The following is a 27,717-nucleotide window of genomic DNA, read 5'->3' as shown; positions in this document are numbered from 1 at the left end:
TTCAGAGTGAAACTGGTATTTATTCTACATGTAGGATCCAGATTGTTAAGCAGCAAGATTTCTGACTGAAGGTTTTTCTTAGGAATGGCGAGGTGTTTACACCCCTCTAGACTTAGAATGAGCACACACAGATATTTGGCCATGACAGTACGCGCAGGCCTGGATGTGCATAATGAGATTATTCAGCTGTTAAAGCCACCTTTTATTCAGAGGCAAGAGTCAGCCCAAATACAAGACTCTGTTTACTGATGCAGAGTTTGAGGTGTACTCTGCCAACTGGTACAGGACTAGACAGGTTGTTTTTTTTTCCCCACGAAAAAGCTCTCCGCCCTGTTCTTTAACTTCATTGCTCATTTTGCAGGGACATCTAAAAAACTCTTTCTGGAAAAGTTTGAAAGGATGAAGTCGCGCTTGTTATTTATACAGATCATTCAAGTGTCCCTGCTAAACAAAGATCTTATTTACTTGCCAAACTATCTTGAGTTACCAGGTTGATTAATCTGATTCACTAGAGTAGAGAAGATTAACGTGCTGAACAGAGGGAAAAAAAGGGGTTAAATGGGGAGGGTAACTCATGTTGGTGTTGGCACTTTATTTTCCAAAGCCACCAATCCTGTAGCCTGTCAGTGGATGCCTCTGAATTATTCTTTTTTGGGTCTGGTTTGAAAAGGCAGACTCAGCGTTACATTAGGCTTAAGTATCAGTTTCAGTGGCATTACGTCAAGAAATGTTGGCTTACTTTCTTTTGAAGCATGATATTGCTGCCTTTTCTAACATGAATAAAATGCGCTATCGCTACAATTTTGAAAGGAAACAAAAGCTCCTGTTTTTATACCACATTCCCACACAGCTACGACTATGTTGGAACCGTCTTTTGTAAAGACCGTGCAAGTAAATCTTGTTTTACCTTTGATAGCTCAGAAAGCTTTTCCGTATAAAGTACCTGTTTCATTTGTGTACGTACTGATCAAGTTTTCCTACTAATTTACCAAAACGAAAACCAGGTAGATCTAATTTCCTGAGTCTCAGATATAAAGCATGTCTTTCATGGTTTTTTTTAATTCCTGAAGCTCTTCTTCACAACTTTTTCAATATGTTTCCTCAATTACTGGCACCAAACATGCACACAGTATTCAGAAAGGAATCACAGTTGTGCCAAATACTGGCCTAATGTGGAATCTGTAGGTGTCCTCAGTATTTCCTTGTAGCCAAATCCAGAAAATTATCTTTTTTGCCAAGTGAGCCGATATTCATATAACTTCTTTAGACCCATCTGTTTTATTCCCATGATTTTTGGAGATTACTTATAGTCACTGTTTCCTAGAAAAGAGTGACATTTTAGTGCACATACTCTTTCAAGGTGTACAAGCTTGTGTCTCATGCTGTTAAAATAAATCACACATTTGGTTATGTCCAGTCCATCTTGACACCAAGATAACCTTTCTTCACCACGTACCTCCATCTGACAAACTTTGTCAGGACTTTGTGAGCGGTTTTCTCAGGTTGATATAACTACTAAAGTGGCAAGGACTGTAATCCCTTTAGAAATACTCCCAGCTGATGATGATTTTCTATTTAAAATGTTGCAAGTTCATATCTCTTAGGTAGTCAGACACATACTATTTAGTATATACAAACTTGATTTTGAAGCATTTCTAGTTTTCTTCGCCAGAACACCAGGTAGTACTGAATCAGCCTCACGCAGGAGTGTTCTCTAGGACAGTCTCTCTGCATCAGAAGAGTCAGGGCAGGAGCGTCCCCTTGCAGAGCCGGAGCATGTGCCCTTAGCAGCAGTGTTTCTGCTGGCGCAGGTAACACGTTCTCACATTTAGACATGAACCAAAGTCAACAAAACCGTTTATTGAACTAGATATTGTTACAGCAAGGCTTTTGCCACGTGTAATCATGTCCTGTGCAAGATGATTATGCTGGCAAAAGTCTGCAAAGTACTTTAAATCTTTATTAACTGAATTTTGAATCACAGAAAAAACCCAACAAGTTGACTTGATGAGATATATATTCCATAAACCCATGCTTAGAATTGATTAAACCGGTAAGCCCATATATACAAATATTCTGTTACTTCTCCAAGATCCACAGTGTGTGACTGAACCATTTAATTTTGTCCTTTTTAACTTCAGATGATTTTTACCGTTCAAACCTATTCCTCCTATCAGTGTTAATTGGGAAATATCCAAGAGGCTCTCTACCTGCTCTAAAGCAAAGCCATGTTGATATCTGCTATTTGACTGATATTTGCCCAAGAACTGCGGAAAAGTATTTCATCATCATGAGATCTGCCTGCAACATTTGTCTTTTTCCCCAAGCACAGAATAGAAATATTTAACTATACCCACCTTTTCTGCCTCTTTACTGGCAAGTCCACAAAATCGTATAATGTTGCAACAATATTTTCAAGGTCCCTTTGTCCTAATATACATTGAAAAAATCAATATTCAAAGGCACATTTCTACTATGCTTTACTGTGTTGGCCACATGTCAGTTGTCCTTCTATAGCTGTATCCTTTTGCCTTCTGTGCAGCTTTAAAGGTCATTCACTTTTATTCTTCTCCCACACTGGCTGTTTAAAATCTGCATAAAACCAACTGTATAAGCCTCAAGGAACTCAAGTGGCCCCTCTCCAAGAACTACGTATATCATAAAATCCCTGGCCAACTGCGGTGTCATAACTGATTCAGTTGCAAAATCCAGTTCCACCTGTTCCAAAAGCACATAACCATGGTTTGATTTGAAGAAGAAAATAATCTTTGATTTCCCTGTTGTGAAGGCAGTCTACAAAGTAGATTCATGAGCACAACCAAGGGTAACTTGCCAGTATCCCTCCTGCCTCCCAGGCCCGCAGTCACACAAAGTTTACAGAATCACAGAATGGTTGAGGTTGGAAGGAACCTCTGGAGGTCATTTGGTCCACCTGTCCCTGCTCAACCAAGGCTACCTAGCGTCAGTTTCCCAGATGGCTTTTGAATACCTCTCAAGGATGGAGACTCCACAACATACCTGGATATCCTCTTTGATCATTTGGTTACCCTCACAGTGAAAAGATGTTTCCTGATGTTGAGACAGAGCCTCCAGTGTTTCAGTTTGTGCCCATTGCCTCTGGTCCTGTCACTGGGCACCACTGAAAAGAGCTTGGCTCCGTCCTCTTTCCACCCTCCTTTCAGTTATTTACACACATTGGTAAGAACGCCCTGAGCCTTCTCTTCTCCAGGCTGAACAGTCACAGCTCTATCAGCCTTTCCTCACATGTGAGGTGCTCCAGTCCCTTCATCATCTTTGTGGCCCTTCGTTGGGTTCTCTCCAATATGTCCATGTCTGTCTTGTACTGAGGAGCCCAGAACTGGACAGGTGTGGCCTCACCAGTGCTGAGTAGAGGGGACCTGCTGGCAATACTTTATTTAATGCAGCCCAGGATACCATTCGCCATCTTTGCAGCAAGGTCACTTTGCTGGCTCATGTTCAACTTGGCGTACACCAGGACCCCCAGGTCCTTTTCTGCTAAGTTCCTTTCCAGCTAGGCGGCCCCCAGAATGTACTGGTGCATGGGGTTGTTCCTCCTCAGGTGCAGGATTTTCCACTTCTCCTTGTTGAACTCCATGAGGTTGCCATCAGCCCACTTCTCTGGTCTGTTGAGGTCCCTCTGGATGGCAGCATGACCCTCTGGTGTATCAGGCACTCCTGCTAGTCTTACTTTCTAAGGGTACCTTCTGCCCCACCATCCCCATCATCAACGAAGACGTTAAACAGGACTGGACCCACTACAGACCCTTGGGGTACGCCGCTAGTTACTGCCCTCCAACTAGACTTTATGCCACCGATCACCACCCCCTGGGCCTGGCCATTCAACCAGTTTTCAGCCCACCTCACTGTCTGCTCCTCCAGCCCACACATCAACAGCTTCTTTATGAGCATCTTACGGGAGACAGTGTCGAGGCCTTAGAAGTCCAGGTAGACAATGTCCACCGCTCCCCCCTCATCTGCCAGGCCAGTCACTTCGTTCTAGAAGTCTATCAAGTTGGTCATGCCATGTTTACTACTCCTGATGACTTTCCTGTCCTTCATGTGTTTGGAATAATGGTTCGCAGACAGCTGGAGTCTTCAGATGAAGCTTGCAGATTTTGTTAAAACTTTGTTTCTCTGTAACTCATGCCTTCTTTTGGTCGGTTTTCCAGAGGTGATGATGTTGCTATGCCTTTTGCCAGTCTCATCACAATCCAGCATGGTGTATACACAAGATTAAGCTTTGGTACGTTTCAGAAGAGACTGATTAATAGGGAATTTTGGCAGCCTTTTAATAGGAAATACCAGGATACTGGAATACACTGCTGAAGTCGCTGAAGGGATGGGGGAGCTAGTCTGGACAATCAGATTTAAAGGCCAACCATACTGACGGACACCTCCACAGGCACCACCTCTGCCGAGGCCGCCTCAGCCTCCGGCAGCGGGGCGGGAAGCGGCGGTCCCCCCCACGGCGCGGGGGCGGTGGCGGCGGCGGGGCCGGCGGTTGGGTGGCCGGCGGGGCGGCGGCCATGGCGGCGGCGGCGAGCGTCGTGCGCTGCGCTCTGTGGCGGGGCGGCCTGAGGCGCTGGTACCGCACCGAGCGGGGCGTCTACGGCTACAAACCGCGGAAGGCGGCGAGCGGGCCAGCGGCAGAGCCGCGCGGAGCCGGGGCGAGCGGCAAAGCAGGTCGGACAACCCCCCCCCGCCTCACACACACACACACGCACTGGGGTTGCGCTGGGCTGAGGGGAGGAGGGCCGCGCCGCCGGGAGGGGGATGAGGCACGGGGGTCCCCCCGCCGCCGTCCTGAGGGGAGGGAGGCAGGCAGGGGGTCTCCCCGCCGCCGTGAGGGGGGAGGCAGGGTCCCCGCTGCGGCGGGCAGGGCTGTGCTCGGCCGCTCGGCCGCGGAGCCGGCGGCCCTGCCAGCGCTGAGGGGCCCAAAGTCCGAGGGCGTCGAAAGCGTCGATGTGAGGCGCTTTATGTTTTGTTCCTATTGCCCCATTGAGCGCCGTCTGGAGCTTCTCCTCGGGGGTCCTGGTGGGCTTTCCCTGCCCTCCGCTCCGCCGGTCCCTCGGGTGCCCCGGGCAGCCAGCTGGTGCCTTGTGGAGCTAGAAGTGACTGTGAGTGACCGCAGTTAACATGGCAACGTGCTCTAGCATTGTTTGACTGCTCATAAAAGCACCTTTTTTTTTATAGTATTGTGCTTGAACTGGCCAATACTGGCTGTAGCAATAACTGTCATGTTTTTAGTGCCGTATTATAGTGCGGAAAAATAAGCAGAAAACTTTCTGGTGTAGGAGTGTCGTCCCTGCATTAACACCTCAGGAGACTCTGGTAGGACTTCAGACCTGAATACTGTCAGGACTGGGCCTTTGTCAGGGTGCCCTCCCCATTAAAAATGCATTATAAACTGTTTCATATCATTAATTTGTAGTGGATTCTTGCAATATATTTTATTGGTTTACAGTTTATTGACCTGGTCTGTGGCATGTGCTCGATGACAGCAATGCTGTCTGCACGACCTTTCAGCTGGTCAGGTTTTGCTTATGTCAATAATTTTTTGACCTCAATGAACAATGCCTGAAACAGTGTGCTGCTGGGGTCTGTTGCAAACCATGTTCATGTATTTGAGTTTTTAGTATGTCTGGCTCAGCATGTGCACATGCTGTTGGCTGCTGGCTCCTGCAGACACAGACTTTTTTTTTTTTAAGTCATAGGACCCAAATTATTGTTAAGACCCTATCTTCCTGTCCTTCCAGCGAGGAACAGGGAGGCACAAGCACTGTGATTTGAGTTGGCTGAGGAAATGAGACTCTGCACACTGGTACCGTGCCATTCTCAAGTTGTGAGAGAATACTCCTGTGTTGGTGCTGTAAGTGGATTGGGTATGAGCACGTGTGTGATACTGTTCTACTTTCTTTTTGTTTTTAGTTGACCATGCTCTTGCTCGTTTAATAACTGCATACGCTGAACATGGCCACAAAGCAGCCAAAATAAACCCGCTGTTTGCTGGACAAGCTGTTATGAACATGGTACCCGAAATCCAAGAGTTGACTGAAGTTCTTCAAGGGCCTCTCATTACTACAGGTAAGTCTACAGCCTTATCACGGCAAATCAACCGTCTTCATCGTTAATTTGTTAAGAGGCTATGTCTGCTGCAGAAGAGCCGAATATTGAGTGGCAATTCAGTCGGTAATGAACTGTTGGACGGAAAATTAACTTCAGCCTGCTTGTATGTTTGTTGCAGAAATCATCGTGTAATGAGTGGCAACCTTCTAGCGTCTTTGGAAACCATGAAAATTTTTACTTGTTCTTACAATTACTGAGGTTATACATTAATTTCTTGTGTTGCTGTTCTATGATTTAGTGTAATACTTAACACAGTAGCAAAGCTGCCAGAGAGCAGAGGGCAGAAGTCAAGACTTGTCTTTTCTTGTATCTGTTAGACTCTCGCTGTGGCCTTGAACAAAGGAGGATCTCTCTGTATCTTATTTTTTTTCATCTGCAAAACGGGTGATAATTTACTTGTGGTGCAGCTAGGATTGGCACTCATCTCTCTGAGCCACATGATACCGAGTACTGTACTGAGTCACAAAAATAGTGTCTTTGTGTCATTCATGGTAAACTTACTCAGACATTTTGAGCACCTTGCAAATAAGCATGAGACTTTCATATTAATAATACTGAAGTGTGCTTATAAAATAATTTTTTTGAGTTTTGTTTTTAAATGGAGGAAAGGAAGATGACATTAATTTGTATGCTTAAAATGTTAATATAATTGCAAAACAACAGTTTAGGTCTTAGTGCTTCCCCCTTATCCTTCAAAGTGGCTAATAACATTTATTTCCCACCAGGGCTTCTAAACATGGGAAAAGAAGAGGCTTCCCTAGAGGATGTGTTGGCTTACCTTGACCATATATACTGTGGGCATATTTCCATAGAAACAAGCCAGCTTCCAACTTTGGAGGAAAGAGAATGGTTTGCTAAAAGGTTTGAAGAACTAAAACAAGAAGCATTTACACCCGAAGAGAAAAAACACTTGTGCAAACTGATGTTGGAGTCGCAGGTACTTTGTTCACTGTTATTGGATTGTAATAGAGTTGTGGAGTCTATCATGAACCTTTTACTGCTCCAGACATTATTCATGCAGAAAAAGAACAGTCGCTATCCTGAAAGGCTTTGACAGTGTGCAAGAGGAAGAAGTACAAGGTTTTGCATGAAAAAGTGCAATACACAAATGCAGGAGTCTCTCTGGAGGTTGTTGCTGAGTTTACTTAGCAGCCATTATTGAAATAAATAGCGATACATTTTTGGTTTGCATTACTACTTTGGAAATATTTCTAGGAAAATATTTCCAGCCAGTTCCAAACTCAAGAGGCTTTTAGAATTAATTAGAATATATATTGTGTGCAATGTATATTCTCGTAACATATATTCTTTATCATCATGAGACTCAAATGACCCTACAAATCCATGAGTAATCAGTCTTCAAAAGTGAGGTTCTCTTAAGATAATAATCTGACAGTTTATATTAAATGTTACTGATGGGAATGCAAGGTTGGGCACAGCTGTATGGAATTTTGTGCTCTGATGTGGGTGTTCTGTGTTTTCCTTTCATCCTAATGCCGATCTGTTTTACTAGCTTTAAAACATCACGTCTCTCAAAGTTTTGGGTGAACAAAACAGTTGGACTGAAGTGTTAGCCATATAGCATTGGTAAATTTGATGCTTTTCAGCAAAGGAAACTTTGTTCAATGCATTCTGTAAGGAAGTGAAAGATTTAACGTACTTGCAAAATGTATAGGGAAAATTTATTCCACAACTTCTGTACTGTGAAAAATTTTCTTTTTTTGCCCCCCCCCCCCCCCCTTTTCTCCCCGTGTTATCCAGAAGCATGAGAAGGTAGAAGAGCAGGATCTGTGAATGTGTCCCTGTTTCCAGTTTTCCAAGTGGAAGGAGTGTTAAATGTAATATTTACCAATGACTGAACAGAAGCAGATGGCATATTTCATATTTTTCTTGCCTCTGGCAGTTAGAGGAGTTTGACAGTGACACAGGAGGTTGAAATCGGGGCTGTGGTGTATCCCATTTTGATTTCAGTATGACCAGAACTGTATATGTAGAGTGTAGAATTTAACCCTGACAGGAAAAACCGCTTCTATGTGGGATTAGTTATGTATACATCCTTAGAACTAAATGTTGCTTAACTAGAAGGTGTTCAGCAGTTGGCTCGGATCTTTGGCTGTGGCTCAGTCTTCCCTTCTCAGTTACAGACTTAATTTATTTTCAGTCTTCAGTTGGAAAACACTACAGACACTTCCAGTGCTTCCAAAACTTTGTCACTTATGAGAGCTGTCTAGGAGAACATGAACGGAGTGAAGTGGGAGGAGTTAGAGGAAAATGGAGTAAATACAGATTCGTTTATTTTCCTTCTCTTAAGCATTCTTCTACCTATGTGCTAAGGACACTGTGCTTCTCTAGCACTTTGCATCTCAGGACAGTTAAGGCTTATACTGTAAAAGAACACCATTCCTTAATTTCTACCTAAAATAGGTAAACTGTCAAGGAATTTGTAAGTTGCTCTGGTGTTATGTTATTTCATGCATCTCCTTCCATGCTAGATAGAGAGTTTGGTCCTCAATCCAACATTTTTCTGCTTAAGAGGAGATACAAGCTGATTTCTTTAGTCATCATAGCTTCTGATCTTAGGCTGTGTGGGTTGTGAATGAGTTGAGGCTTCCAAGGGGTATGCTTAGATTTGTATGCCTTAAAGGTACAAACATAAATTATATTTCAATTTTATAAAGAGAAGACTGCTGCTTAAAATAACATAATACTGAAGTTCTCATATTTTTAATAGGAGTTTGATCACTTCTTAGCCACAAAATTTGCCACCGTGAAGCGGTATGGTGGTGAAGGAGCAGAGAGTATGATGGGTTTCTTCCATGAGTTGTTCAAGATGTGTGCGTACAGTGGGGTGACGGATATCATTCTTGGAATGCCTCATCGTGGAAGACTTAATCTTCTCACAGGTTTACTTCAGCTTCCACCTGAGGTAGGAGACTTAGAATCTCACTGAAAGTTGCTTGGTGCCTAATTTATTTTCAATGAAATAAAAACATAGCAGTTTGTTGTGTTGTGAATGCTGAAGCAATGAAATAGTGACCTGTGTGAGTGTGTATTCCCCTTCTGTCAGCACCTCAGCTAGATCTTCACAGGAGACTGTTAAAGGGACCTCTAATGAAAGGATTTGTGTGCTGTTACCTGAAGCATCCTTGCAATTTCGGGAGTAGGAGAGCACACAGTTCTAAATGTTTTTCTTTCCAAGTGTTAATGAATTGTAAAGGAAATGTAACCAAATTTGTTTCCGTGCAGCTCATGTTCCGTAAGATGCGTGGTTTGAGTGAGTTTCCAGAGAATTCAGCAGCCATCGGGGATGTTCTCTCCCACCTGACATCTTCTGTAGATCTTGACTTCGGTTCCCACAGGCCTGTGCATGTCACCTTGCTCCCTAACCCCTCACACTTAGAAGCAATCAATCCAGTGGCCGTGGGAAAGACACGAGGAAGGCAACAGACCCTGCTCGATGGAGATTACTCCCCAGAGAGCTCTGCACAGCCTGGAGACAAAGTTATTTGCCTGCAGGTATTTTGCTCACAATTTTTAGCTTATCTTTGTAAGACTTCCTGGATTAGCATGTGAAGAGAAGTGGTGTGTATAGAAACATCAAACAAAACTGAATTAATGTAGAATATCAAGAATTGGGATCCTCTTTATGGAGAAAGAGGAGGGCAAGGAAGACTTCCAGATGAGGTATGTGATAATACTGGCATTTAAACAATTCCACGTCTAAGATTTCTGAAGAACTGATTCTGATACCTTCCTTTATTTTAATAATACGCTGTGTTGAGAGGCATGCGTGCATGTCTGCATAGACCACTTTTGCATTTGAAAGCTAACCCCTGTTAGCTTTCCTTTAAGTTAAAAGGGTTTGGAGATGAGCTATCAACAAGGGTGCAAAATATACGGGAGGATATTGAGTTGTGTCATTATATCATACTACTGTTGAAGAGCCTGCTGGAATTGGGTTTTGCTCCTTGAACTGTCTTTTATAGCTATGAAGGCATATAGCTAAGTAGTTTCTAGATAAATTTTCTTTTCTTGCATTGTATTCGACTTGGAAATACAAGTGAGCCAATCTCTTAAACGCTTTTAAAGTCAGGAGTAAAAACGAGTTGGGGCAGAACTGTTCTCCTGTGAAGTAAAATGAACATGGAGGAAGTTAAAGGTAGAAGTGAAAATGTATATCAGTAAAATAAACGTTTTGCTTCCTTCTGAAAGTATGTGGATACTTGGAAAAAGCAGAAAAGAGAACATGAAATATTGAGAAAACTGGAGGCAAGTTGGGGTTCTAGTGTTCTTTTTTTTTTTTTTTATTTTAAAAAAAAGGCTTTTGGTCATACAAGTGCAGGAAGAAAAGTTTGTTGCCCAATGCATCTTCTCCTCTTCTTTCAGTGCAGTTGTATCAGTTAGTTTGATAAAGTATTATTGCTTCTTAGATTCGGTCTCTCTCATAATGTTAGATCTTCACCATGTAGTAATGAAACCACTATAACCCTTTAAACAAAGATTCTTCAGGGTAAATGGAACCTCTCTATGCAAGAAAAATTTAACTTTTTGGGTTTTGAAGGGGTAAGTGGAAAGGAGCATTGCATAGTAGAGAAGATCAACATTTAACTCCTAGCTAGGCACCTCCATGTTAGTTAACTGACTCAAAATATTCCCAAAAGAAAAGAAATGTTTCGTCTAATGTGAACATAAGTACTTGTGAAGAAATCCCAGAGTTAGATTAAAAAAAAAAAAGGCAAATTTTTACAGTTCTGACGGTTAACTGCTTTCATTCAGCTAATGGAGAACAAAGACATGAAATCGGACACCTCTTCTTTCAGAATCTTGGTTTGGAAGTTTCTCTTTGGGTTTTCTGTTTTCGTAGTGCTTTCTCTCCAGAAAAAGCACTTTCTCTCCAGAAGTGGTGTAGAAACTCTGAATTGAGATTTACTTCGGCATTTGTTCTATTTTCTCACTAACCTGAGTGCCAGAGCTTGAGTACTCGGAATACATGAAGACTATAAAACTCTTCTTGGTTAACTACCGAGGACACTTTTTCGATGTTTAATTGTCCATCTCTGCTGAAAAGTGGCTTATTTTTCACCTTCTTACAGACATTAACTCCACTTCCTGGACATCAGGCAACTATTGGTCTTCATGAATTGAACTGCAATCTGAGAATAAGGTCTCCCTGAAATAAATTTCACATCTGATGTTCCACAGTCAGGGTCACTGTTCGATAAAACTTGATGGTGACCTTGCTTTTATGTTCTTTGCTAATGCTGCCATAAAAAAAAAAAAAGTGCTAGCAAAAACTGCTCCCAGCTTTCTGCTATAATGAGGAAAATCCTACCTTCCCCACAGGAATTGAATCTCTGGGGTTTGAGACGCATATGAAGAGTCTTGTGTAGTAGCATAGTCCTAGTGTCTGTAGGCTGCAATGCTTTGGGAGGTATTGAAGGCCATAAAGTTCTTTCAGATGTTCAAGGGTCCCTACTCAAATGGTATTACTGAGATATATGGTCTTCTTAGGCAGCAGAAGAAATCAGAAGGGAAAAGAGAAAATCCAATGCTTCCAGAACAAATGTAAGGGGTAGAGTGGAGATGCTGTGTTGTCTCCGTTGCAGTAGTTCACTTTGGTTTTCTGTGATGCCTTTTAAAAAAAGTCGCTATTTTAGAACTGCGTAAAACCCCATGTTGCCATTTCACAGGTTGATTATACTTCTACTCTCTTCCAGGTGTACTTGCACCTCCAAAAGTCTCTTAAAGCTTGAAAGCGTAATCCCATAACTAGAAAGTAGAACTGTCATCTGGTTTCAATAAGAAACTACATCAATCTGTGTAGAGATTTTGATCTGTAAAGGATCAAATCTGCATTCTGAGGAAGCTGTGATCATATTCATCAATGGAGAACTATCTCTAGTTTCAAAACATTGAAATGCTAGATGATACTCATTCTAATAGTATTTAGCCTTTTTAGAAACCTGGGTTGCATATCACAGTAGTCTCCCCTCCCCTTCCAAACTTCTGTTTTATTTGCAACATTTATTTGCGGTTTTGAAGTGTCACTGAGAACTTACGTTTTATTTCCATCTGAAAGCTTTTATTTGCTTTTTAAGTGTCTCCATTCAGTTCCTTTTCCACTTTTTTTCCTGTTGTGCCTGTTCTTGTCTCTATTTGGTGAGATGGGAGTAGGCATAAATCACAGTTCACCAGCATTAACTTTCAGCAAAGCTGCTGTGGTGACTGGCTTGCTTTTGTTCAGTGGTCAGTGACTTGCTACTGACTGCTGCAGCTTTGCTATAGCCATGGTATTTGCAGTCACTTGTACGCTGGTGGGTTGATTTTAAGAGGTGATGGGGTCAGCTCCAGGTAGGAGTTACGGAATCACGGAATCTTCAGAGTTGGAAGGGACCTCTAGAGATCATCTAGTCCAACTGCCCTGCTAGAGCAGGATTACCTAAAGCACATCCCTCAGGGCTGCATCCAGGGGGTCTTGAAAATCTCCGAAGTAGGGGACTCCACAACCTCCCTGGGCAGCCTGTTCCAGTGCTCTGTCACCCTCACTGTAAAGAAGTTTTTCCATGTATTTGAACGGAACTTCCTATGTTCTAGCTTGTGCCCATTGCCCCTTGTCCTGTCGCTGGGAACCATTGAAAAGAGCCTGGCTCCGTCCTCCTTAAACCCACCCTTTAGATACTTGTAAACATTAATCAGGTCCCCCCTCAACCTTCTCTTCTCCAGGCTAAAGAGTCCCAGCTCTTTCAGCCTTTCCTCATAAGGGAGGTGCTCCAGTCCCATAATCGGGCAGTTACATCAGGCAGTTACATCAGGCAGTTACAGACAGATGCTGGCTGCTATGACTTTGTGTTAGTGATAAGACTATATAAACTTTCAAATCATAAAAACAGTAGTCTGAAAGGGGTTAAGAAGTGGATCCAGCTGAAACTGTATCTGTTCTACCTACTCAGTTTAAAGGGTTTTGCTTAATGAGTTACGGTTTTGATTTTGCTGTTCCTCCAGTGTTTTCTAATGAGACTTTTCCATCTTCTTCCCTAATGTAGGTTCATGGCGATGCTGCTTTCTCTGGGCAAGGGATTGTTCCTGAAACACTGACCCTCTCTAATCTACCACATTTCAGAGTTGGTGGGAGCATCCATTTGATTGTTAATAACCAGCTGGGCTATACCACTCCTCCAGAGCGGGGAAGATCATCTCTGTACTGTAGTGACATTGGTATGTATCATTGAATCAGAAGGAAAATTGCCTGTTGTGTCAGAAAGGATTTTTAACTCCAGTGTGAATATATGCTATGCTATGCTATGGGCTTCTTATAGCAAGCATCTATGAACTCTAGGGATTTAGATAAATATATCTCCATTTTCATCATACAGTAGAAATTAAAATTATTATTGATTATTACCTCCTACTAGCAAAAATTCAGATGCTAAAAACAGGCCTTCCCCCATCTGCTTTATGGCAAAGACTAAATATCGAGGGAAAAATCTTGTCACATTTTTACAGGTTTCTTCTTTCCTGGTCAGTGAGGAGGATGGGTGTTACTCATTTGAGCTTCAGGATTTTGCTAGGGAGGGGTCAGGAATGGCTGAAATATCTTTATTTCCCAGAATTTGTGCAGATAAAGTACAAGAGGAGCACTGTTACTGGGAAGATTTGCAGCCAAACTGTCATACAGGAGAGGGTGTTAAGACGTGTGAATTTTGCAGTGTTTGCTTTAACGAAGAGGCCTTTCTGCCTGGAGGAGCAGCGTGTAGAATGACTGCTGACAGGGGAGAAGATTGTTTCTGGCCTGTGTGAATTCATAGGAGTGACAGCTTAGGATAAGATGGAAATAAAACTCAGTTTTTGTTTTAAAGAGAAGCGATCAAATAGTTCTCTCCCATTCCCCGTAGACTTGCATCCAGTTTAAAAAGATGTAGGAACCGTGTATAGAAAGCCCTCTGGGAATTTAGCGCTGGTGAAGAAGTTGTGCTCAAACTGTGACAAGTACAACAGGTTGGGCTAATTGCACTTTCTCTCAGGGAAAACTCCTACTCCTTACCCCAGCTCTTATCACAAAGAGCACCTTTTGTAGATTTGTTTTTGTTAAATACACTTCACATGAGTTTTCTGTCATTCTCAGCAGAGTGGGTGTGTGACCGCTTTCTTTGGAAGGGGTTGGGTGTGATTACTGTTGTTATGTTTTGAATCCCTGGGCAGGTAAAATTGTTGGATGTGCGGTTATCCACGTGAATGGGGATGATCCTGAAGAAGTTGTCCGTGCCACACGACTGGCTGTTGAGTACCAACGCCAGTTCCGCAAGGACGTGATAGTAGACCTGTTGTGCTACAGACAGTGGGGCCACAATGAACTTGATGAGCCGTTCTTCACCAACCCCAGCATGTACAAAATCATCAGGTAAGGGTAACGCCACCCAATGGGGGACCCAAAATGTGCTCGTGTCTACACGAACTCAGTATTGCCTGTGACTGTAATAGAAATCTCTCTATAACGAGATCATGTGCCGTATCAACAAGTCTTTATGTAGGTGTAGCTATGCTGCCAGCAGCCCTTGACTAAGGTGTGAGTCTGAGAATGACGTGTTAATGAAGGTAACCGCTAGTGTTGGCTCTTGAACATGCAGCTTGATGCCTCTTGGAGAACAAGCTTGCATATAGCCCTTGGATTTCAAATTCATGATCGCTAGTAATCAGAAAGCAAAGTTGTCTTCTGTGTGCTAGAGGAGAGCGTAGATAATGCGGGAGAATGGGCAGGAAGCCAGTATGACGTTTGTCTTGTCTCATCTGGTCCTGCTGGTTACAGTGGGGACTCATCTTTATGAGCATTTAGATGTATTCAGATTCCATCCTTATCCCCAAATTAAAATACGCATAAAAACTCACTGGCCAATGAATTCTGGTATTTGAAGTGAAGCGTTTATGGAATAGATGGATGGCTTGATTCTCAGCTATACTGAAATCCTCCTGTCAGCTTGTCTGAAGAAAATAGGTGTGATAGCACAGTGTCAGTCTAAGTGGGAGGTTTTTTTGGCTTGTCTTTACCTGTAACTGCCAACTATAGACACACTTTTTTTTTTTTTTTTTTAAGGACTGTAAAGCACATATCTAAGAGAATTGTTACCTTTCTGGAAATGCCAGGAAAGCAATCTTGATGCAAATTAGTATAATGCACCAGGACCTCATTTATCTTAGTTTTCTGTGGTACCTGATAGTATTAAGATGGTATTTCTTTGTGCTGCAGTTTTCAGGCTTAATGGCTGTGAGGTTTGATTCCCTCCCTGACAGATCCCGCAAGAGCATCCCAGACACATACGCAGAACACCTAATAGCTGCTGGGCTCATGACTGAGGCTGAAGTATCTGACATAAGGACGACATACTATTCTAAGCTGAATGATCACCTTGCCAACATGACTTTGTATAGTCCACCTCCTACCAACCTGCAGGCTCACTGGAAAGGCTTTGTTGAGCCTTCTGCAAAAATCACCACTTGGGACACGGGTATGCCTGTACCACTTCTGCAGTTTATTGGAGTCAAGTCTGTAGAGGTGCCTGAAGAACTCCAGATGCACAGCCATCTTCTGAAGACCTACGCACGGGTCAGTAGGGCACAAGGATGCTTTTAGTCCCATTGCTCAAAGATATGACCCGTTACGGGAAAAACTAAACGCAGCAAGACTGCCAGTTGGAGAACAGCATAGTATTCTCGAGGAGAAGCAGCTCGCTTTCTTTTTTGAAGCTGAGATTATGCCATTTTTCCTCCAGTTCTGAAGACATCCTCTCCCCCAAATCTGACCATAAACTTAATTTTGTTATTTCAACAATATTTTGTTGCAATGAAGAAAAATGCTTACAGAAAATACAGTTCATTATTCTTACAAATAATAGAAACTATTATGATAAATTATTATCATTTATATACTTTATAATGAGTACTTTGTGAGCAAATGAATCAGAAACTTGGTAATAGTGTACACATTTTCTAAAGCCAGTAGTGAGTGTTTATGTTTTATACATATAAATACATGCATGCACATGTGGCCAAGTTCGACAGTCATTTTTTGATAGCTCATAAGTTTGTGTGCTGTATTTGGATTGGTTTGGGTTTGTGAACGGTTCCCTTTGATGAATGATGACCATGCGCAGGTGCCTGGTTGTCAGCCACAGGGAGGCCCCGAGTCAAATATTTCAGAAGACTGATGTTCTTGTCTTCCCGGCCCAAAGCAAGAACACCCTAGTTGGGTGTGATCATTTGTCTGCAGTTCTGCAGGCCAGAGCAGTGGGGAATTCTAGAGACTGAAATACTTACACCTAGTATCTTTCATCACTGCTAACAGACACATAAAAAATCTGCTAAGAGCACGCTCTGTGCTGTGATAAGATTTTATTGTTGTCAGACTAAGATCTGAGTTGTCAGTCCACAGTTTATTGAGTGGTACGTGGACACATGGGTCATGCAGCCTTCTTCAGGATGTGCTGAAATCAGACTGTGTATTCCAAACCAACCTAAGCTGGCTGCAGGAATATAGCATTTCTCTCCATAGTGTTATCTTTTTTTCCTAGCTTCTAATACCGATCTGTGCCACCAGAAGAGCTACAGATGGAAAAAGGCAAAATAGTAACGTTTCTGTGTTGTTTACTTTTTAGTCAAGAGTTCAAAAAATGGAGGAAGGAAAAAAGATTGACTGGGCAACAGCTGAAGCTTTAGCGTTTGGTTCCCTGCTGAGCCAAGGTAAGAGGCAACTAGACAGCAGACAATAACATATTTTTGCTTTGATGTCAATAAAGTATAACATTAGACTTCTTAGGTGTTCCTAAGTATAAAGATTGATATGTATAAATTTAACAACTTACACTTGCGTGGTACTAAGAGAAGGTAAATGTGATTCCTGTATATCACTAGTATTTGTAGATTGAGTACTAAATGTCTTCAAAGAATTGTTGCTCCCTCCCACTCCCCAAAAGCATTTGTGCATAGGGCTGAGCACATGAGCGATGTAGCTGACATCAGTGGGGCCTCCCAAATACTTTCGGAGTGTGTTTCATGGTACTATTTATTTTTCCTCCTCTCTAGCCTGAATTCATATTTCCATTTACATATGATAGAGAATGCACATTTTTTTGCAGTTTGCTTCGGTAAATTGAACTGTTTGCCACAAAATAATTCTTGGCTGCAGAGAGGAGGAAAGAAAAATGTCTGAGCATCAATGTGCTTGTGAGTTGGAGCTGCTGCTGGTTAAGAATCTCAGAGCTGATGTTGCTGATGAGGGGAAATCCAAGAAGAGATGTGACGAGAGAAGTAATACTTTAGAACTGAGGAGTTGTTGTCCTGCATGTTTTCTTTTTACGTGACTTGCTAATCTGGTGTTTTGTTTATTGCTTGGCAAGGGTTTAATATCAGACTAAGTGGACAAGATGTTGGCAGAGGAACCTTTAGCCAACGACACGCCATGTTGGTCTGCCAAGAGACAGATGACACCTACATTCCTCTGAATCATATGTCCCCAGACCAGAAAGGTTTCCTAGAGGTAGGTTCAACTTTCTTCAAGTTGTGCTGAAACAGAATACATATTTTAAAGCTGCTGAGACACATTTAGGTAGCCTGTACGTTCTGGCAAACCCCAGATACAGAGACATAAAACTGTCAGGGCACCCCCATTCTTTGTAGTTACCCTCTGTACAAATTTAACGTGGGGTTTTGCTTTTTCTTGAGAGATCAGCTATTATTCTTTTCCCTTCCCTTTTTCAAAAGCCAAAAAAAAAAAGAGGTGACCATCAATTGCCTTTAGGAGTGCATGTCCTCAGTGTGCCCAGCACTGATGTGCCTGGTTCCAAAGGTTCTTAACCCTGGGTTGTCTTCTTCCTCACCCACCCCTCCCAACAATTTCCTTTTGTTAGGTGAGTAACAGTCCCTTGTCTGAAGAAGCTGTGCTTGGTTTTGAATATGGAATGAGTATTGAGAGCCCTAAGTTACTGCCAATTTGGGAAGCTCAATTTGGAGACTTCTTTAATGGAGCCCAGATAATATTTGACACTTTCATCTCTGGAGGTGAGTGTACAAGGAGCTAGTGTATTTAAAAATGATTCATTTTTACTAAGCACATTTTTAGAAAATTATTCATCTTTAAAGTTAAAAGGGCAATGTGTTGAGAAAAGAATTCTCTTTTCTCAAAAAGTCTTGTGAGCTTGCCTGTGTGGTCCTGGCTTCTCTGCAGCTTTCCTGTGAAGACGGTCCACCTAAAATAAGACACCCCATCCTTAGCAGAAGACAGTCATTCCAAAAGGACAGTTGATTGTATCAATGGCCTTTCTTCCCTCCCGCCCCCGTTTATTTTACTGTGTGTGTATATAGTTGATAGCTTTTTAGGCTGTAGCTTTCCTTCATGAGGCATTTGAATAATTCCTGAAGCAATACAGAAGGAAAATAGTGATTATTTAAAACAAACGAAAAGCCTTACAACTAGCCTCTAAGTTTGACTGGAGCATGTTTTCTGAGCGCACAGATAAGACCTCTTTGACCTGGAACATGCTGAGAAAATGCTAAGGTGGATCATTTTAGAGTGGTGTTCCTTGTACGTAAGTGTCCACAGTTTTGTCATCTAGCCTCAGTTAGGCCTCTGCACTCCCTCTGTAATCATAGATGGAAATTCCGAGGCCCTCTTATCCCACCCATTCTCAACATGTTTTTGAGGCCAGGATGAATTACCTCCTGGATTTGACTCTAATCTCTTAAATAGTGCAGGAGGTTTGGCAGAGCTCAGGGGAACCAGCCTGTGGCTAGCACTGCTGTGTTAGCTAGGACTGGCTCACAGAATGCTGCCTGGGTCACACCTGCTGAGGACCAAATGAGCAAGGTACGCAGAAAATAAGCAATGAATTATGATTAGGGGTTTGCTCACTGAAGGAGCAAACCTTTGAGGACTTCTTTTAGTCAGGAGGACAACTCCATTCAGAGGATTTAAGTTTTAAAATCTTCACCATTGTCACATGCTCTGCATGGAGGCTTAAGTCTTTTGGAAGCCCAAAGTTACATGATGATTTCAGAAACTTCAGATCATCTTATGCATGCTGTTTCACTATTGTGAATCTTATGGCAAAATGCCAGCAGCATGTTTCAGGCTTGTATTTAATGATGAGGAAATTAACTGTTCTTTTTTCCTGAGTAGTTTGTGCAAAGTAATATGTGTTTCATGACTTTGTGTTCTGTGGAAGTCATTCTTTCCCTCCTCCTCACTGTGTGTTTTTAGGTGAGGCCAAATGGCTTCTGCAGAGTGGCATAGTAATTCTTCTTCCCCATGGCTATGATGGTGCAGGCCCTGAGCACTCGTCCTGCCGGATGGAACGGTTCTTACAGGTACCTCGCCACACCTTCAGATTCACATATCCCCCATCGTAGCACTGGCAACCAATGCTCTGGGAGTCTTGCCACAAAATGCCCTATTCCTGGTGTACCTGCTAGTGACACCAGAAGGTGGAGACATACCAGGATCCATGCCATCATGATGAGATTGGAACGGGCTGGTCTGAAAGTGGAGGAAGAAAGGGGACTTCAATGAGAAGGTGTAGGTCTAGAAGTGGTGAGGAAACAGTTCTGGTTTAAATGCTGCCACAGCAGCTCTGGTGTAAGACTCTGAACCTTGTAATAAATGCTTGCTGTTCCTATTGCATCTCTGTCACCTGCCCAAGTGGGTGTGTGGTAACACGAAATTTCCTAACATGAGATTTGCGTAGTGCTTGCAGAGGCCCTGTGCCCTCTGCAAACACCTCTAGTGGGACGTGCTTCAGTACTGCTGTCTTTTTTGTGATTGCTGCCCTTCATCATTGTCACTGTACCACAGAATGAGTCCAGTGGCAAGACAGAATTGCTGAATTGCAAACAGCAGACCTGTGATGAGCACTTACAGAAAACATTTTGGCATCAAAACCAGGTAGCCACCCTTTAGAGAAAACCACTTGCAGATCTGTCCACTAGGCACAGACCGTACAAACGGAACAGTGGATGCTATTAAATACCAGTTAGTAAATCTGTGGCATGATTGTACAAAAAAAAAAAATCCACCGTTGTGCCCTTGTGACTGTAGTAAGTAAGTGAAAGCCTTTTCATCTGAGTAATGGCTTATAGAAGAGTTTGCAGCATGTTTAGACAGATGCTGCCACTCTGATGGAGAAGTCATGCCCTCTCCACTGTTAGGAAAACTGTCATGCCCTGGTAACAGTGGGCTAGAAGGAGGCAGTGCAGATATAATATTACCAGTTAAATGCTAAAGCCATTTCTTCTCTGACGTTGTTCTTCCCTGCAATCAATGTCTGAATTGGGATATTTGCTCTTCTATTCTTACACTAGTCAGCATGCCTTATGTGCCTGGATTCTCTTGCATATTTGTCTCACTGCTTGCTTCTTGACAAGCTATTGCTGTGTTCCCCTTATATAGATGTGTGACAGCTCAGAAGAGGGAGTCGATGGGGACCAGGTGAACATGTCAGTTGTGCATCCCACCACCCCAGCACAGTATTTCCATTTACTCCGGCGGCAAATGGTCCGAAACTTCAGGAAACCTCTCATTGTTGTTTCTCCCAAAGTGTTACTCAGGCTGCCCGTAAGCTGAAAATGTTGTTTTCCTTTTTCTTTTTTCCCCCTCCTTGTCTCTGCTCTTTTCCCCTTTCTCTTTGTTCTTCCTCTGTGTTCTCCAGTCTCTGTTTTGGGGTCAAATCAATGGGGTTTTGCCTTTTGGGGCTTTACAGGTTGAGGATTAAAGCTGGATGGAGGTGAGCTAGAAGTAGGGTTGATTCTAGGTCTGGTGGTGTTCTTGGGGAATCTTATCATCCCACCTTTCATTGGTGGGAATGGGAGGGAGAGGGAAGGTTGTGTCTTTTTTACTTATCAAAAGCCTGTCTCAGTATCCTTTTCCCAACTCTGTCCTGAGGGAAAAGGCAGCAAGATTTGGTAACTTCCAGGTCTTCCCCCATGTAGGCTGCTGTATCAAGTTTTGAAGAAATGGCCCCAAGGACAACATTCAAGCCTGTAATTGGTGACTCGTCCGTAGACCCTAAAAGGTAGCTCTAATTTCATAGAGGAGAAGCTCAGAAAGAATGTCCTGTCCCTTTCTCCTACCTAACAGATGAAGTTTGAGGTGATATGAAAGAGATGACTTTGGGGGTAATATGTTGTTTTATGATGGGTGACTTAGTTTTACCTGTTTCTCCCATTTTCCTGTGCTTACTTGTTGGCAGATACAACATCTGTCCGCGCTGTAAAGCGTTCAGGCTTTCAGCCCTTGCCCCCACAGGGAGGCTGTGACTGTGGTGACTGATCTCATGGGTGCTGTTCTGTGCTATGCCCATTAGCTAACGGTGGGAGCAGTCGTTACGTGAAGAGACACAGAATTTTTTGTTCTGGTGTTGGAACACCTGAGCCGACGAAATTAAGTTAGGGCAGTAATAAATTGTGTGTGTATATCTCCCTCCCTTCAGATACTGTAGAGAATCCTGTTCATAAAGGGTAATTCTGGCCTTCATTTTTTTTCCCTTCTAAGGTTCTTATCTGGTCCATGTCCCAAGTAGTACCAAGTCTGACAGCATCCCTGATGTTAGTGTCTTGGTTTTTTTTTTAAGTGGGATGGTGAGGCACAAAGGGTGAGGTTTATCTCCTTGCCTTTGTCCAGTAAGGTTAGGCAGCCAAGACCTCTCTGACTGCTGGAGGGTATTGTATATCTCCATTCCTCTTTGGCATGGGAGAGCATTGTCCTCTGGAGGTACTTCTCCTCCTCTCTGGTTTATTCTCTATGGAGAGCACACAGATGACTAGCTTTGACTAGGTGTTTAATTTTTAGATAGTTAAAGCTAAGAGAGGTGAATCCCATTGTAAGATAACTTTCCCAGGACTACCGAAGCAGCAGGACCCCTGGGCTCTGGCATACTGTGCCCAAAGGTTAGTTTGCTGACTGTTGGAGGGAAGGGAAGGCAAACAAGAGAAAAGATGGTCTAGGGTAGCAATTTAGCTTCATAAAGTTGTCTTTAAAGTTTCGCTGGTTGTTTTTGCTTAAAGTGTGAAACTGTTCTACATAGAGTTTCTCTAAAACACTAAACTTGGAAACATTCCTATTTTTCTTCAGTGTCACCCAAGTGGTGCTTTGTTCTGGTAAGCATTACTATGCTTTGGTGAAGCAGAGAGAGACACTAGGAGAGAAACAGCACAACACAGCTATTCTGAGGCTTGAAGAACTCTGTCCTTTCCCCTTGGAAGCTCTACAGCAAGAGTTGAGCAAATACAGCCGTGCCAAAGGTCAGCCAGACTTTTACCTTTGTGTTTCTAGACTCTTTGAAGTACTGAACTAAATCTGTTGTCTGTCTTTTAGGATGAAGAGTTGTAGCACCTTTTTCCTCTTTGCACTTCCCCCTTTACATCTGATGTTTCTGGAGTGGGATAATAACAAATGTTGACTGCTTGTGCTAGAAGAACTTGTCTCTCTGCTATTGTTAGCTTCCATATATCTACTAAAAATCAGAGTGAACTATTTGTGGCATTTTTTTTGCATTGGTCTTTGCAGTTCAGTCCTTTAAGTAGCTTTTGAAAATGGCAGTAGAAAAGCGAATATACCCACAGCATACCCTAATGGTGGACATACTTTTAGTTTGACTTCAGCAAGCTGTGAGCTGCAAGCGAATTCAATCTGGCAAGCCTTCATTTCAGATAGGGCCAAGACAAAAAAGGCAGAGGTGCTACAAAAGAAAAAAACTGGTTTTCTTGAGCTGATGAAAAGATAAATATGTGCATTTGTAATGTAGCCTTATCCTTCCTTTAGTCTTCATCTGGAGTCAGGAAGAACCACAGAACATGGGTCCATGGTCCTTTGTGTCCCCACGGTTTGAAAAGCAGGTGGGGATTAAGGTAAGATGTCTCTATGGTGCTCTAGTCTTTAAAATGAAGTTTGAAGTTCTCCTTGAATGAAAAATCATGTGATGCTTACACAAAAAACTAATCCTGATGCCTAAAACAAATGTGTGTTCTAATTTAAGCTACTTATGCTCTTTGTAGCACCATTTAGTGGTGATGAGCAGGGCTGGAGATATCTTCTACCCGTTGTTTTATCTAAGTAGACAGGATGGTGAAAGGTCCCAGATAGGAAACAACATGCTTGAAGTGAGTAGGAGGAGACTCCAAGGCTGCTGTTTGCTCTGGCAGATTATGCACTATAATGTTCTTGGAGCCGTCGTCTTTGGAAGATGGAGGGTAACTTCCTGCATTACTTGCAGCTGGGACTGCCCAGTATCTGACAGTAGATACCACCATGGCATCAGAGGACCTCAAGATGCAATCCTATGTTTGTATTTCATTAATCATTTTCTCCTGACTCAAATTTCAGCTCCGTCTTGTGAGCAGACCTCCTTTACCAGCCCCAGCAGTTGGCATTGGAACCCTACACCACCAGCAGCAGGAAGACATTCTTACCAACACATTTATCTAAGTTTTCAACGGATGGAGAACTCAGGCTGCCAGTCATGTTCAGTGCCTCCTCCTATGAAGAACAACAAAAGCCAGACCCTTAAGACTCTAGTTCTCCAAAACAGGGAAAAAAGAATGGAACAACTTCTGTAATGATGAAGCAGTTTTTTGATGTAGGGGAATACTTAAAGATGAGAGGTGCTGCCTGTTACTCTACGTACTTCTTTTTCTCTTGCAGTATTTTCTACAAAACATCTTTTTAAAGTTAAAAAAAAAAAAATCCAGTCCAGGGGGCAGATCGGTGAGGTGGCTATAAAATACCTTCTATCACCTTGCATATCTGCACTTGGCAGTTCCCTGAGATGGTACATGTGTGGAAACAGTTTGTCTCCACAGAAGTGTTAGTCTGTTTGGTTGAATAAATGCTTCCCCCTGCCTGGGAATGAGACATTTCTACAGCAGTGTGTTGTGGGTTTTTTAATTTATTATCCTATGGGCCAGGAATGAAATTTGTTGCAGCTGTTGGTGCTCTTCTCAACACATGAGTTGTTAAAGCAGGATTCCTTGGGGGCAGGATGGCTCCTGAAGACTTCAGGCACCACTGTTTCTCTCACACAAAGTGGTGCTTTCACATCAAGCTTGCAGGGTGGAAGGCATGCTGCAGGGACTGTGCCATATTTTAGAACCGTATTTTGCAGAGACCAAACCAGTTTTCAGAGGCTAGCCTGAAGAGTGACACTACCTCCTACCTGGGAAACAACTTCTCAGTGTCCTCCTTCTGGTTTATTGTTTTGTTATAGCTTTTTTTTTTCCTAACCCCAAGATTGTGCTGTTAAATTGGTCCCTTGGTTTAGTCTGTGTTGGCAAGGAATGTGTAACTTCTCACTAGTAAAGCCAAAGGGAAGTGCATTTAAGAAACCATCTCTTTTCCAGTCCCAGGCTGCTGTGCTGTTTCACCAGTTCTCAGGACTGTGACCTGTTTTTGAGGTCTCACTTCTGCTCAGTTTCTTCTTTCAGTGTTCCGTTGTTCCCATACAGAATCTTGCTCATGCTGGAGCATGAGCTGGAGTTGTGACCAAGTAAGAGCAATGCAAAGAGAGTCCAAAACTGTGGCAAGCTAAACAGAAAAGTGCAGTAGGGCAGGATGCAAGGAGTTTGAGGGAAAACTTGCTGAAAGGTGTAAGAGTGAGGCCTCTTTCGAATACACCAGAAGCTGGAAAGGTAAGAGGCAGGAGAACTAGGAGGCTGAAGTGACTTAGCAAAAAAATCTGCTGTAGCAAAAAACCCCAAACGTCATGGCTTTTTTGGGTTTTGTTTCTCATCTGGAGGCCTGTTGGGAGCTTCCTGAGCAACTCTTCTCTGCAGTGTAGGTACCACAGACTTTGTCTTGACAAGATACGTTAATAAAACAGGTTATAGGAGAAGTCAATGAAAGGAGCAGCAGCAAATGACAAAACAGAAAGGTAATCATCCAGGTTTTCTGAAGGAGCTCAAACAGATACAGCTATTCAAGCCATTTGAAGAAGTTCTCAAAATGCACCTTTGCTCCAGCAACAAGACAAGGTGCGCAAGAGAGGACAGTGATTAAAAGGAGTTTGGCTTTAACCCTCACAAGCAAGAAGTCTTCCCCTTCTTGCAGCTTCTCCTGAATCCCATCTTCTCCTTCCTCCAAGAGCAGTTCTTCCCGCCCCCCCAGCATGTGGGAGCTCTGCATCCTATTTAGAGGACTACTCTTTAAGTGTAGAGCTCTATAAGGGATGTGCGAGGGCCGCCTAAAGGCTCTGTTACACCACTGCTCTTGCCCTTCTGCTTGTGTGACTTTTTCAACTTCATGTGTTCAGAAGAAATGTGAAAAAAGCCCTTTGCCCTCCACTCCCAACTGCTGAGGCATTTCTGTAGCCACACGCTCTGTACCCCAGCAGTCAGCCTGACCGGAAAGCCCTGGCAGTGCCTGAGGGAAGGTTTCAGCACAGCTGTCATCTGTGGACAGGAAAGAAATGGGTCTTTATTGGGAAGCAAAGGATAAACGACCAAAACATTGAGGTTAAGCAGGAGAAGAATGAAGCCAGATGGCAGAGGGAGGTAAAATCTGCCCAGGCAGACACCGGTGTCGATTGTCCCCCTGCTACCCCAATGGCAGCTCTGCCATCGTTACAGGATTTTTCCCAGTGTTTTTAGTTTTCTGGTCTAGTTGTCAGTGAGAAGTTGGCACCTCCCTACTCCTCTCAGAGTTATCTGGGGGAGCATGCTTGAATGAACCAAACCCACCACGAGCCAAAGACCTTTTTGAAAAGAAACAAAGTGAGGTTTAACCAAATCCAGCCCTTCCAGACAGAACGTCCTGGTACGTGAGAAAGGGCAGATCACAGGCAGGGTGTGTATTTACCTGGGGAAACAGCTCCCAAAAGCAGCTCTGAAGCATACTTTGGTGTTTTACCCTAATTACTTCACACATTAATTATGACACAGAAGTAATCCCTGTAATCTGTTCTGTAGTCTGTTATTACATAACTTCTTTAGCACATCCATCACAGTGACAAGAAATCATGTTTCTTCCACTTTACTCTAGCAAACTTCACAACTTCTTATGCATTCTGAATAGTTTCATCTAATCAAGACATATTCCAGTTTAAGTTTCTGCTCTTGAGATTTCCAAGGATTTCTTGCCACGGTCCCTGGGCAGTAGACTCTTCAAGGTAGAAATCATCTTTGCTGAGAATGGCTGGAGCTTTGCCTGTCCCTTACTTCTTGCTGGTTTTAACCATGAATATTATCTAATAACAGCAGCTGCTTTTTCACATGGTGACATTTTGTTTGGGTATAATATAATATACTTCAGTGTGCTGAGACATTTTGCCCAACAGGCACTTATGTCAGGCCGGGTAGTTTTTGTACAATTTATCTCCTGATACTCTGCCCACAAAGAACCTTTCCATCGATAACTAGAAAAAGGAGGCCAAAGAGTAACATTGCTTTGGCTGCAGCTGTAGATAAGAAAGCTGTAGAGCACGATCATCATCCTTGATTCAAAGCTGCATAACATTACATAAACCTACATTTTTTCCATTATGACAATACACGAGGGAAGTACAGACCGAGTATTTTCCCATGGCCAGAGCCTGACCCTGTTCTGCACCACTTGCACGCAGGCTCCGCAGGTTTGGTTATCTAACCAAGTAAAGGACGCTTGAGCATTCAGAGCCTGCTTTATCCTCCTCGTGGGAGACACAGCTATTTCTGTAGTACTGCTCGGCTAAATGCCCCCAGCCCAGCGTTGCTGTGCCACTGAGCCCCCCAGGGAAGCCGGGGTAAGGAGGGGAGGGCTTCAGCACTGCTGGTTGCCTGCAGAACACTGCTCTTCTGTGATGGCTAATGGCTACCAGGAGGAAGACAAAGCACTTGCTGAGTTAGGAGTGAATACTGTTTCTCCAACCAATTTTGCTGAGTTAGGAGTTAACACCGTTTTCTTCCACCAAACAAGGCTGTTTTCTGTCTGTGAGCCGTGCTGCGCTCTGCGTGCAGGCTTGGCTCTCCCTGTGTGAGTGCTGGATTCCTTTTGCAAAAAAGCATTTTGGAAAAGAGAAGCAGAAATTGTGAAAGCCCCAGATGAAAGTGCTGCTTGACAATGGGAGGAAGTTTCCTGGGTGTGCAGGAAATTTAATTAAAACAGTATACAAGTTGGGTGAGTGTGTAACAGAGCAGGTTCCCTGTTCTTGGACAGAAGAATGTTCTGGGTCATTAACACAAGCAGAAGTGAAGCTTTATGTGCTGTCAGACAGCAGAAAAGCTCACTAGAAAGAGAGGAAGTGTTACAGCACCTGGGCATTGTAGTGTGTGTGCTGAGATGCAGAGGTAAAGACAGAAGTTATGGATGAATGTTCAAGATTTTCAGAAGTGCAGGATTAGAAGAAAAAAAGTAAAGACACTGAAGGAAAGAGATGTTAGGTTGAGAAGTTCATTAAAGACAGCAGCTACTCTTGGTGACAGGAAGAATGTAGAACAAGTATTTTAGTAACAGTGATGGTATTTTAGATTTGTAAAAAAATCTAGCCTGAACTGTGAAGGCACAAAGTTTTGAAATTTTAGTATTCATTTGGAATGAGCAAAGAAAACAATACTGCATTTTTG

The 27,717-nt window shown here is 42.9% G+C and overlaps 1 protein-coding gene across 1 annotated transcript; it reads left to right on the top strand.

The window, feature by feature from the left end:
- Positions 1-4,511: 4,511 nt before the first annotated feature.
- DHTKD1 (dehydrogenase E1 and transketolase domain containing 1) lies at positions 4,512-24,043 on the top strand. The gene is made up of 17 exons (XM_054182301.1): positions 4,512-4,704; positions 5,950-6,105; positions 6,873-7,084; positions 8,879-9,073; positions 9,394-9,663; positions 13,191-13,362; positions 14,347-14,545; positions 15,433-15,745; positions 16,794-16,878; positions 17,535-17,674; positions 18,045-18,195; positions 19,394-19,500; positions 20,579-20,743; positions 21,118-21,200; positions 22,259-22,428; positions 22,949-23,034; positions 23,510-24,043. The coding sequence occupies exons 1-17, from the start codon at positions 4,548-4,550 to the stop codon at positions 23,609-23,611; spliced, it is 2,763 nt and encodes a 920-aa protein (XP_054038276.1). The 5' UTR covers positions 4,512-4,547; the 3' UTR covers positions 23,612-24,043.
- The last annotated feature ends 3,674 nt before the right edge of the window (positions 24,044-27,717 follow it).

The sequence above is a fragment of the Rissa tridactyla genome, chromosome 1, assembly GCF_028500815.1.
Source record: "Rissa tridactyla isolate bRisTri1 chromosome 1, bRisTri1.patW.cur.20221130, whole genome shotgun sequence".
NCBI lineage: Eukaryota > Metazoa > Chordata > Aves > Charadriiformes > Laridae > Rissa > Rissa tridactyla.
Note: the sequence above shows the minus strand (reverse complement) of the source record. Positions and strands in the feature narration are given on the sequence as shown.